The sequence below is a fragment of the Ascidiella aspersa genome, chromosome 3 (genome assembly GCF_963924565.1).
Source record: "Ascidiella aspersa chromosome 3, kaAscAspe10.2, whole genome shotgun sequence".
Classification (NCBI taxonomy): domain Eukaryota; kingdom Metazoa; phylum Chordata; class Ascidiacea; order Phlebobranchia; family Ascidiidae; genus Ascidiella; species Ascidiella aspersa.
In genome coordinates, this window is record NC_139449.1 from 8,015,286 (window position 1) to 8,028,312 (window position 13,027).

The 13,027-nt window shown below is 37.3% G+C and overlaps 1 protein-coding gene across 1 annotated transcript in view; it reads left to right on the top strand.

The window, feature by feature from the left end:
* LOC146159023 (MAM and LDL-receptor class A domain-containing protein 1-like) overlaps nucleotides 1-13,027 on the top strand; it is a 41,389-nt gene that overhangs the window by 6,175 nt on the left and 22,187 nt on the right. The window contains exons 5-9 of the mRNA XM_083384827.1: nucleotides 2,142-2,229; nucleotides 3,145-3,285; nucleotides 5,395-5,509; nucleotides 6,350-6,518; nucleotides 7,089-7,302. Coding sequence (XP_083240953.1) covers nucleotides 2,142-2,229; nucleotides 3,145-3,285; nucleotides 5,395-5,509; nucleotides 6,350-6,518; nucleotides 7,089-7,302 — 727 coding nt within the window. The remainder of the gene's footprint in view (nucleotides 1-2,141; nucleotides 2,230-3,144; nucleotides 3,286-5,394; nucleotides 5,510-6,349; nucleotides 6,519-7,088; nucleotides 7,303-13,027) is intronic.

Below are 13,027 nucleotides of genomic sequence, written 5' to 3' on the forward strand. Positions count from 1 at the left end.
TTCGTTGCAAATTCACCTTAATAACTTGAAATCACCCGAACTTGCTTGGGAAGTGTCCTATGTTGACAAGTGGGTACCGGTATTAAAAAAAAAAAAACTAAATGATTGTCACTGAACCCGTTTTGTGAGATTTGGTATTGAGAAAATAAAACGTGAACAGGGCGAAAATCTATTAAGTGTTTCGCGCGATGAACAGCATGCGTGAAAAGGAAGTTACCTCATCGACCACACATTTGCGGGTTATTCTAAACCGGCGCCTTTCGCTGCTTCGGATTCTGCGGCTCGGCTAATTACAAAGCACCCAGTGATAATTCTGCTAAACCCTAAGGCTACCTGTACACTGTACAGACCTTGATTACTTGCAGATAACGCTTAATGGGCCGTGTTCAGGCCCAAATGTGCTAATTTTCCGCTAGTTTTTGATTCAACTTGCCAAGGTCATGGAAATGCCTATAGGTTATTTTTCTGCTTTCGAATATATTACGACATGGTTCGTCGTACGAAAACGGCACATTTGAAGGCATTATGTCATCATATTAGGAGTAGAAGACGACGTACCGTATACCAAAGTACGAAGCATATGCTGGAATAGTGACGTTTTCATTCATTTGAAAAGTGACGCTTTCATTCAATTGAATATAGGATACACAGATAAGTTAATAGTTTGAGAGAAAATTGTTAAGGCAAACATGTTTGAGTCATTGCATAAAACCTGCGTTTTATTTTCGAAAAAGCGGATGGTCGCGACCAAATTGAATGCTGTCGTTAAGTGTGTTTTAATAGGTAAATTTGTTTTTGTGAGTAAGGAATGCACTTTGAAACAATTTTTTCCGCCCTTGGAATAAAAATGTATGTTGGCGGCACGTAGCGAAGACAGCATTACGCTTACCACCGATTCAATTATTCCAATTGAAACCTAATTTGAAATTTTGGAATTTTTTAATTTGAGTTGATTTTGGCAAACGATTTTAAGGTGTTATTCTAATTAATTAGTGTGTCAATGCATTTGGTTGAAGACAAGCGAGTTTAAAGGGCGACGTCATTCTAAAATGAATCCACTAAAGGTTAAAATATGTAAATCTTACTATAAACTGACTTTCTAATGTGGTTAGTATTCTGTACAACAGCATTTTAGCCTAAAAACGACGATTTAGCTGTAACTTTTGTTGCTTTCTATTTCACTGAACATTTTTTTTAAATATTTGTCGATTTATTTTTTGAAACTCGAAGGTTTGCATTCTAAGTTGCGCAAAACGTCACTTTGCGGTTTCCGGGCGTGTCCGTGACTTTGCTGTTGCAACAAACGCAGAGTGCTGCCGGCAAAAACAAGCTTGACACACATATCAGCCTCCTGGCGTATAAACTTATACCGCTATAAATATGCTGTTGCTACCAGGCATAGTATATTTAAAACAGGTTCCTCTGGCAATATATATTATTATATTGCCAGAGGAACCTGTTTTAATTATACCGCTAGAATGTGAGCATTGCTACCGTTTTGTGGACTATATCGCTTGAAATGTGGCATTCTCTTTACGAATGATCTCTCGAAAGACCATTTCCTATGCAACATTTTCCTATGCACCTTCAGTGCAAACTTTAACATATTATAAATCAACGCTACAACACTAAACGATTGATTACAACTTGGCGCGTTCGAACCCACTTTTAGGCTGCTGCGTTGGCATTTTTTCCTTAAGACTTATACTTTTATTCGGACAATCAAACATATATTTATGGCGTGCAATACTCATTTGAAGTGTGGGATATAGATCACTGCTTTATCCACTTATACCAGATGTATTACCATGTTCCTTCCCACGATTGTTTTAATATCTCTCGTTAGACACATGAAGATATAGATGCAATGTTATACCTACCTTATTTAAACAAAATGGCCGAAAAAATCATCCGTACTCCCTTAAGCAGGAGAGAAACCAGTTTTTGTCATGTGGAATCACGCATCGCAATATTTATAAAGATCTTGTTACTATTTTGTACATTACAGAAAGGTTTGTCTAAGGTTTTATTTTAAAACGTTATCATATGCGGTATGTAAGGTTCTTCTATAAACCTAATGATTTCTTTTTTGCAAACACTGATAATGTTAAAACAACAGTAATTGATTGCTCGATTTTCAGATTATTTTCGAGGCGATTTACGGAGAAAATTACCGCGGAGACATCGCTGTCGACGACATCGCGATATCGGCAGCTCCTTGCGTCAGAGGTCAGTAGAAAATAAAAGGTCTTTGGAAAGAAAAGCCAAAAATAGTCTTTTTCACTTTTGCGAAGAATTTGTTTTAGGGCCCAGGTTAAATTGCATAGACGAAACAAAAATCACAAATAACAAGCGCAATTCAATCGTGCATTATCTTTTACATAGTGTTTATATAACTGTGATCCCGGTGGATGATGTATGATTCATAATAAACTTGAGGAAATCATTTAAAGTGTTTGCCCAGATTGTAGATTTTTCCCGCCCAAAAAATTGACAATAAATCCAGAAACCTGTAAAAGTTTTGCAAGCCATCGATCGAGAAGCGCTGTGTAATGTTTTCATTCCTCTTCACACTGGTCTTGGTACTTCTTCAATTTATACCACAACCTAAACGCCGTTCAAGTGCAAAAAGTCGAAACGTTTTTAGGACGAAAATCGTGTACAGACAGTTTCTAGCATTTTTGGTCAAGCAAGGCCCTAATATTGGCTTTGAGATTGCCTTTTTTGTGGTCTTAATAACCGACAAGATCCGAAGTATAACAGAACTTGGCCACTAAATTTATTGAATAATAAAATTAAAAAAAAAATAGAACTGAATTTAGAAGTTTTCCGTTTGCCCAAATTTTAGATTAGGATTTAAACTTTTAGATTCGCAAAATCTAGAAATAAACTAAATTTTAAACTAAAAGTATAGTTTAATTCCGTTCGAGGTCAATTTAAATTAATTATTTTTCTTATCGAAATTCGAATGGCAATGATTCGTTTAACTCTTTAACTGAAAACTTGTTGCGACTGAGAAACTGAAAAACATCGTTGGACAAATTACAATTTTCCGTAATATGAAACTCTTAGGCAAATATCTACAATTGTTTAATTACCCAAGTATGTTTGTCAGTCAGCATTTTGATACTCTTACTTTTGCAGCTTCGATCGATTGCAACTTCGAAAACAACACCTGTGGTTGGATGCAGATGTCCGACGATGATTTCAACTGGATGCCGAACCAAGGACAAACCGGTACCGTCTCCACTGGTCCTGATCGTGACCATACGATAGGCAATAAAGGTTGGTTTGTTCGTTTTATAGTAACAGAATAAAGTTGTGCAAAAACGAAACGGAAGACAACGTCTACTCAACTTTAATTATTAGGATTTTTACTGCATGTAGCCATTAGGAAATTTTAGTTAAAACCTTAATTGGATTTGAGCACGGATTTCTCTATTGTTTCAATGATGTTCAAATGTCTTTAAACGATTACCTCGAACGCTGGTTCTAAGAGTTTTAGCAACAAAATGTCCTCGTTTACTTATAGTTGAATAGCTTAAAAGATATTTCGTTTCTTACGTAATTGGTTTATTGTTTAGAATTTGGATTCTTAATCGGTAAATAAACAAATTAAGTCAGCCCTAGTAACTCATGACCACACAATTAAAATAGAGTGATTTAGAGGAAGCCGTGAGAACCTTAACTATATACAAAAAACGACAATGACACCATGTGTTATATTGTTTAACACTGGTTTTGCTTACGATCTACAGATCAGATAGAAACTAGAGATAACAAACCATAAAAACAAAATGAAATGAACAAGTGATTAATAGGAAAACGGTGTAAGCAAAAGCAAAGTGTTAAATTTGTAAAACTAATTCTGCTGGACAATAGAATTTTTTGTAATGGTCTGTCTTATTTATTTTGCTGGTGGCATGTCAGAGACGGACTGATGTACCAAAATGGCAAATGTTTCCAACTAAACGCACTTACACTGCACTTCGCCAACTCTTACCTATCTGAACAAAGGAATTCATTTAGACGGAATGTCAAGTTGAAAACTCAAGTATTTTCAAACCTGCTCAGCAATTGCTGCTGCAGTTTCGCGGAAATTGGAATTTGCGGCCTGCGATAGATTTCAATCCGAAGTGGTTCGAATAAATATTTATACTCCTGTGCAGATTAAAACTTCGCCGTCGATTCGACAGTCGAGCGCGCCATGCCGATTTAATGCGTTAATTGCATGTAGTTGCCGTGGTATTACGAGATAATTTCGCACAACTGTGGTGAACGAACGCGCTGCGGTCGGAAACGGTCTAAAGAGAAGCGGCCTGATTCGAATATTTCCTTCCGCACAACCTGGCTACGAGTTTGGTCGGAATTTCGCGAAAACTACAATTATTCCGTACCTTAAAAATGGTAAAGATTTCTGTAACATATACTTGGCACTTAGCTTGCATCCATCCGGCCTTAACCGACTAAAACGCTGACCGAAACGCAAAGATGCATATTATAGTAGGTATACCATTTGACTTCTTGCATATTTGCAAAGAAACGCAACATTGCCTTCGTCATTGCTGGGTGATTACCATTTTTTATAGCGTATGAGGTTAAAAATCTCAGTCAGTTAACTCTATTCCACCAGCCTTTCTTTTTATGACAAACTACTGACAAGTGTATATAAAATAATTTTGCAGGCGGCACATATTCATACAAGATTTTCGACCAAAAAAAGAATTCCTAAGACGATGTTGTTCAGCTGTACGTCGAAATAAGTTAGGATATTTTGCCAAAACATTGTTTTGTAGAAATTAAAATCATGAAACATCAAACCTCGCCGACATTTCCTAATGGACAACAATAGACAAAATGTTGTGCAACCTATAAAATCACTAAGATTAAGGCATGCTAAGCAGTTAACGCAAATGCCACGTTTTCCGAGGGTTGTGAGTTCGAGTCCTACGGCAGGTAGTTTGTTGCTGACCTCGTTTTGCTTGCGCATGAGAGCTTAGAAAAGAATCTGAGCCAACCAAAAAGACCAGGCTACAAAAAAGTATTTCAGGGTTTGATTTAAACGGTGGTAGTTTCTCTGAGGGGTAGATTATATATCAAAACGTAGAGTTAACTGGACGATTTGTTAACAGAATAATTTTTATTTAAAAAAACAACAACTGGTAAATGTAAAATTTTTGATGAGATAAGTTTGGTAAGAGAATAGTGATTTCTTAAGGACGAATATATTATGGTATATCATATAGTTCTTTTATCTTAGTTTTACTCTACGTTAAAAATCGTAAAGTATACGTGTCTGTGTGGCAAGGGCGGTTGCTTAGCGTCATGCAGGGTGACGATTCTTAACAAAATTAAACCTCACGCGATAATATGACAAGAATCTTTTGTGCACAGACGGGCGGTACATGTACGCGGAAGCATCCTGGCCAAGAGAAGAAGGCCACAAAGCAAGGTTCCTCTCACCGCCGGTCACTTGTGTGGAAAACGCGAGGCCAACCTTTCAATTTTGGTTAGTAACAAGCTCTGTTAGTATGCTTTTTTATGTTCAATACCACGTTGTATCCCGATTATTATAGTTTTCGGGTAAAATACCACCAATGATGTCGTTATTGGTTTACGAGGCGATTAAGATTGATCTCCAAATGACGTCGTTCGTATAGCCAAATAAAAAAAGTTGATATAGTTGAACAAAATTATTTCCAGGTTATTAGGGAACGAAGCGTCAAAATGGTGACTTACCATAAAATGCTGGGCGAGAAGTAAAGTCAATTAAGTAGTAAATGGTCAGTCGTCAAACCAATCAGGATTATTACAATGATTTAATAATAATATTATTTTCATTGCTTTTTTGGTTTCACAAATTATGGCGATGTCTTAGCACATATGGCAATATTTTTCAGTGTCTATATAGCCGCTTAAAAGTAGAGATTGGAGCAACAGATATTAGTTAGGTTTAGGTTTTTTGAGGTGCACGTTTTTGGAGGTACACGTATTGATGCTTAGTAAAATAGTTTCACTTCTTTAAGAGTTAGTAAGGGTACTTCCCAACATGCGCTCGTCGAAAAATATGTCGTTTAAGACACATGGTGACTACCCCACTAGTATCATGCGTTTTACAATCTTTCAAAATTGATTGGCGTCGGTATAAATATATCTGTAAGTTGTAACTGACTGAAAATATGCGTCTCAAACTAGCTTAACTCTGAAAGAGGATCTACATTTCTTCGATTGTTTCGAATAAGAAATTGTTTAATTTTTATTTGTAGAGGCTAAACGACGGCGCCACAGTCAATATTTATCACTTATTTTAGCAAATATCACAAGATCGTGACCTTTGTCTTGCGTACAGGTACCACATGCACGGGGTTAGCGTTGGGCCACTCCGCGTATTCATCGTGGAACAGGGAAACGTCCACAATCTCGTCGATCCAGCTTGGATGCTTAGAGGGGAGCAGGGCGGCAGATGGAAAGAGGCCGACGTCCAGATTCCCACCGAAGTGCTCGACAGGCCATTTCAGGTAAACACCACACAATTCGTGTTGGATATGGTGAAAATGAATAAACCTATATGCGAAAAGTTCAAAATGCTACCTATACTTCTGTGTATGAGACCGTTATGCTTCACAATGGTGTCGAAATACTGCATTTTTAAGACGGTAAGTCGTATAGTTAAAATGTACCTAACTGTTCAACGAAATGGTAAATCCTTCGTCTTTTTTGCTACAATATTTATTGACGTTTTGTTTAATTTTAAGGCAGTATTGTAATATTTATAATAAACATCCACACGTTGATCTTAAGCTCAACTATATAGATAGTAAGTATTATATTGGATCAACTGAATCTGTCACATGGAATGAAAAAACATATATTATATATATACTGTATTGCTTCTTTATCTAACTGACTTTGTTCATTCTCTTCCATTGGGTTCAGATTTGTCTTTGTTTTGTCTTAGTATAAGTGTGTGCGCACTTGCTTGCTAACCACCTAACATGATCTATTTTTCACAGATAACACTATATACGTCAATATCGTAAAATTAAATCAAAACGATTAAAAACTAAACCTATATGCTCCGCCTATAGATTATAATCGAATCCGAGAGGAAAGAATACCGCGGTGACGTGGCAATCGATGACGTCAGGCTTCTAGGCTGCTACGCAATCGGGTCGGGTGACCAGGATCCCCTAGTCGAGACCCGGGTCACCCCCGAGGAGGCGACGGTACATTCGGGCCCCGAGGTGATCTCCAAAGTCACCCCCAATATCGAACTGAGCGAAAAGGGAGCAAAGCTGCCAGGTCAGTTGTGTTAGATTGTTGTTAGAGGTTACCTTAACCACCTTGATGAGGGTTTAAATGTTGCAGTGCTTGAAGTAAGCCAAAAACTTCCTAGAAGAATCTTTGTATATTGCCGTATTTGTCTAATTCTAAATAGAGAAATCAGGTGGCACTGTATAAAGACAAATTGTATTTGATTCTCTATATTATACTTTTTGAAGTATATTATACTTTGACCTGATGAAGCACGGTTGTGCGAAAGCTTGTCGGGAATCAAATACAATTTGTCTTTTTACAGTGCCACCTGATTTCTCTCTTCCTAGAAGAAAATATCGATTTTTTTAAATCCTATAAAAATGTGGAAAAATTTACAGAATTACTCTCCGTTGAATTCGGATGATAAACAGTGACAGAATTTATTTGGATGAGCTAAAAAATGAAAGCGAAAATTTTAGTTTGACAATCGCAATATACACATTGTGTCAAAGCACAATTCAACTTAGGCTTTTATACTACAGGAAATTTCTATTTGGATTATTTTTATAAAACAAACCAGGTGTACACGTGGTCATACGTTTGTAATCGCATTAGTAAATCATAAACTTGTATGTGATGTTCTAGCAATGGAAATTCCCAAATCATATCAATTGTTTATTTCTTGTTCCAAATTTAAGTAAATTGACATTAAACGATCTAAATCGTTCACGAAACCTTCCAGTTAGTGTTATTTAATGGAAATGTACTGACGAACTTAAGTGTCGATCATGACTACCTTTGTTGAACGTGGTCGTTGTCGGACGCCAAATATAGTCCTAAGACCGATTAGAGGCTTTGGAAACATTCACAAGACAAAGGCTAGTGTTGACTTCGCAAACATGTTCCTCTAGATTCGAGTAAATATAAAAACACTCCGGTTAGGCGAAAAGGCATTAATACGTGCGGAAAGTTTTATGCTGATTACAGATTATCTTGTTTGAGGTCCGCTTTGTCATCACACTTCCATTGTTGTTTTGCGCGATTTATGCTTCTTGGCAAACACAGGGATATTCCGATTCTTATCTGTATGTCTTGAATAGGTTTCTATGTTTATAATCGGATTAAACTGGAAAATTCAATGTGGCAAATAAAACATCACGATTTCTTGCGTTGCTGATCGAATCAGCTCGTTTAGCTTTTGGGAATGATTGTGTATTTGTCGGGTTAATTTTATCGCTTGCATAATCCTTGAAACAACAGTTGTTTCGTAACGCGACATGTTACAACGACTACTCGAATAAAAAATAAATGTGAATGACCTTTTTCGATAAACAACTGAAAATATATTTTTCCGAAAACATCTCTGCAAAAAACTCTAAAAACAGTTATATATATACGCATTGAATCTTTCCCACGCGGATTTACAATTCGTCCAACTTAACTTCAAAGCTCTTTTACCTGGTGTTTAAGTCCACTTACAAAGTTGCGGTTTGTGTTAAGAGCTTCGAGGTGTGCTACCGGTTTAGATTGGTGTTTTAACAATGCCACTCTCGGGCTTGTAATTTGTTGCAAATCACCCTATTTAACGCGGAATGCGCCTTGCGAAATAAACTATTGTTATTTTTTACTCGCGCGAATCAGACCTGGAGAAACAACCAAAATGAAGATCACACCGCTTGCCTAAAAAAAAGCGCTCTAATCGAAAAATTAACATAATGTTTCGATAAATGAACAAAAAACTCTTGGGTGTTTATTTGCCTAGTCGGTATCGCACCATGTTGGAAAAACGTAGATTATTTTTTGAAAGATAATAATACGGCAATTTTTCAATTGCAAATATATATTTGCACAAAACTTATGACGCTGAAATGTCACCACAATTTTAAATGAAAGTAAATGAATACTTCCTAATACAGTTTAATTCATTTTATGAATGCCTTCTTAAAACAAACTTGTTAATTCTCGCTGTCTTGAATCAATTCTCGTTTGCACTAGATTTGTTAACATCGGATTCAACAGCAAACGTAATCTGCTTTGCTCTCTTAACATGGATCGCTAACATGTACTTGTCATCCGGTTTCCAAGAAGACATGACCTGACCTGAATTTACGTGTTAGATTCGTGCCAGACGGGTATCGGTCCTATACAATGTGTTTTTTTCGCGGTCGCACCGTAGTCCTCAACGCTATTTTGCATGTCATCAAGCCTAACGACGACGGAAGTATAGGCGCACGGTGGCACCGGACTGGAAGCTGCGAGCTAAACGACGTCCGTGCGAGGCACAACAGAGTTTTCCGGGCCCAAAACATTGTTCCCGCAGCGTGATTGACAGAGGCAATCCTTGCGAAGATTTCCTAGCGTTTTGCCAAGTCTCTTGACCATATATGAAGGACAGAAATAACGTTGTAGCCCCTAGGTCCTAAAACGGAGCCTAGCACATCAATACACGAACTCTATAAGGACGTGAATTGAGGTGATATCGCTTTTGGCGACGGCTTATTCTGGCACAAACAAGTGATTTTTGAAAAATACCTTTGTATCGGAAACCAAATTTTAAACAGGTTTTATGGAGAAGGGACCCGTTGACGCTTTTCTATTTTCGATGCCAGGTTGTACTTGCCCGGATAACGCTCAAAGCAAAGGTTTTTCGACGCATCACGCCAGGTTTCAAGCATAAACAACATCCTTTTGTTTCTTTATTCATCAATCTGCTTTTGAGTAACACGAAGTATTACCTTGTTCGCAATTTCAATGATTCAAAACACCGACCCTGTAGACATCAGTCAACATAAAAGAGCGTTTCAATATCTTTTGGGATATTGAGTGTTAATCTTTTTAAGGACATAGACTGTGAAGTGTTTTTACTTTGATTGAATACTATTTGCTTTTTTAACTGTGTTTTCTTTTAAAAATAGGTTTAACTCACAACTCACAATATACTGACGCCATCCACACAGAATGTACCAGATACAGCTATCCACAAACTGTAGAACAAGGGCAAGTTTAAAAAATAGTTTATATGTATCTACGAAGCCCTTAGTAGACTGTTGCATCTCTAATGTTACCTTTTTTCTTTATTCGAATGAAACTGTTTAATTGGAAAAACTTTTTGAGGCAATGCTTGTTTTGAAAAGTCAAAACGTTTGATCCAAGTTCTTAAACACATATTTTTCTGATGGACAAATGAAAACATGTAAATTGATCTGAGGACAGCATTGCATGAGAAGGTAAAAAGCCAATTATCGAAGACAAAAATGTAGGAATACTCCGATTTATCATGCATCTCTTTATGACATTACCATCAATAGTTGCGCCTATTTTTACGCCTGATTTGATTGTTTATCATTTAGCTTGTCCTTGTTCTGCTGCCACACAGCAACTTTGAAAAGTATAAAAGAGCCATTTGTTCTATTTTCCTTAAGAATTAAAAACTTCTTGGAGACAACTCATAATTATCTACTGTATATAGGTAAAACAGAAACCGAACGCTAATTTAACGAATGCTTAGGTCTAACACACAAAGACACAACCATGATACAATTATTATTAAGCGCTAATAATACGCTTTTATATAGTCCCCGCAAAAATCAATATACTATCCTAAACAGGAAATCGTCAACATATGTGATAAGTATGAAGTTTGGGGCAATACACTGGGTATAGTAGCTATAACATTTGTAGAAATAAACATTTCTTACAAAAAACTCAGTTGTAAGCACACATATATGTGTGTACATATGTTTCATTCTTACAAAAAAGTAACAAAACCAAAAATGTATTCACGTTTTCTTCTCAATGAGCTTAATGTATCTGAGTGGCGGGAGCGAGCGCACGGAGATGAAAAAGCCGCCGATTGCCGACCGTTGTGTAATATTAGGCCTACACGACCATCTGAATGCGCAACTTACTGCTTTGAAAAAAATACATTTACGCAGGGTATATTCTTCTGCCTGAGAGACACTAAAACAAATTAGGAACTAAAGGAATTGAAAACGGTCAACAGCACATTGCGCGCAGAGCAAAGTGCCCCCACTGGCCAAACTTGTGAAGCGACCTTTATTTCTTTGCACCAAACAACGAAAAAAAAACTTTGTAGAAATTGAGTATAGTCAAAGTTGAACTTACACAATCGTTAAAAATACAGTTATTTGTTTTCGAAATATTATATGCGTTCCAGTATAACAAATTACGACATATATTTACTTATATAAAGCCCTGGTTAAAATTAGTTTATCGAAGGTATATGGAATCTTATTGTGCAGAGAGGTACTCGTTTAAAAGAAAAGTTTTTTGTAGCATGAGGGCTTATTGAGTACTGAGATCTTGCTGTGTGGCAACGAAAACGTTGCCTACGCAAAAATGTACACCCACCTCAGACTCGAAATGACGCTTGTCTGCAGACGAATATTTCAACGACGATTAAAAGCAATTGGATTTCTATTTTAAACGTGCTCCTATAGCGCGAGCGTTGATTGGATGGATACTACAGTTTTAGATTTCTATAGTTTAGGTTTGCGATTGGTCTTTTTCTGACGCCTACGTGACCTTTTACGTCGACGACCTTTCGGCGTTTTGCGTCACCGACAACATGACCTTTCGTGCGTCGACGTGACATTCGGTAATTGCAAAGTCAACGCATTTTTTATGCGCTTGCGATAGTTTGAGCGCGAAACAGCCCCGTTACAGGCGTCAACTTTGCGGGTATTCCTAAGCCGGAAGCTATATCAGACTAAGCGTGATAATCCAACACAAATTGAACTAGATTTATCGACGACCTAGGCTTTGGCGCGATAGGTGCGAGTTTCACTATAGCCTTATTCAAAATAAGTGGATGTCTCTTGCGGGCCCACGACGTATTTTGCCCTAAATTTTCATGTGCAAGTTTTTTGACCCCTGACTGGATAATTAATCGTCCAATTTCTCCACGATGATATTGACTGTAACTCCCTTTTAAACTATCGAAAGCAAACTTTAGTTTGATTAATTTTATTTAAACGAACATTAAAGAGAACTTTAACACAGGACCGTTCTGATATAATGAATAAGGTTCCGGCCGGAGTATACTAAAATTCTTTGAAGCACCTTCATTTCTTTAGCTATTTGTTTTCTGGTAAAACGCGCCAGTCTGAACGGCGCATCTTTCTCTTATAAGTGGTCGCAGGTCAATTGAAGATATTTCATTTAAGGAACCCAATACGGGGAGGTTTTGGCAAATACGGGGAGGTTTTGGCAGAAGGGCAATTTAGATTGACAATACTGGAATAATTACGAGGCTTATTTACGCAGGCGATAGTATCTTAACGCCACAAAGATTTCTTGACAGACTGGCTTGGGCTGTGTCGCAAACCGTAAACAGGTTATTCAGGTTCTTACTGTTAATAATATTATTGCAAGTTTGACTGCAGTGTCTATGCTGCCGCTTATCGAATTCCAATCAACGACTACAACCAACAAATGTCTTATGTTCTGCGCACCCACGCAGTAGTCAGCGGTATGTCATGTAGGCGCGCCTCGCCGCCGTGCTTCTATTTTTCAGAACGAAAATCAAAAAGTGAAATCGCCAGCCCAAATAAACAGGATCAAAGCCAATGTTTAACCACGCAAAATTGTTTTTTTAGGAATAACACATATTGCAGTGCGCAGGAGCAGCACTTACCTTCTTCTTAATTCCATACCTATATTACCTAAAATTAAAAAAAATACGTTTAAATTGAATTCGTTTGAGCGGTAAACCGACCAAAACTCTAAATCAACTGAATTCCTAATGTTC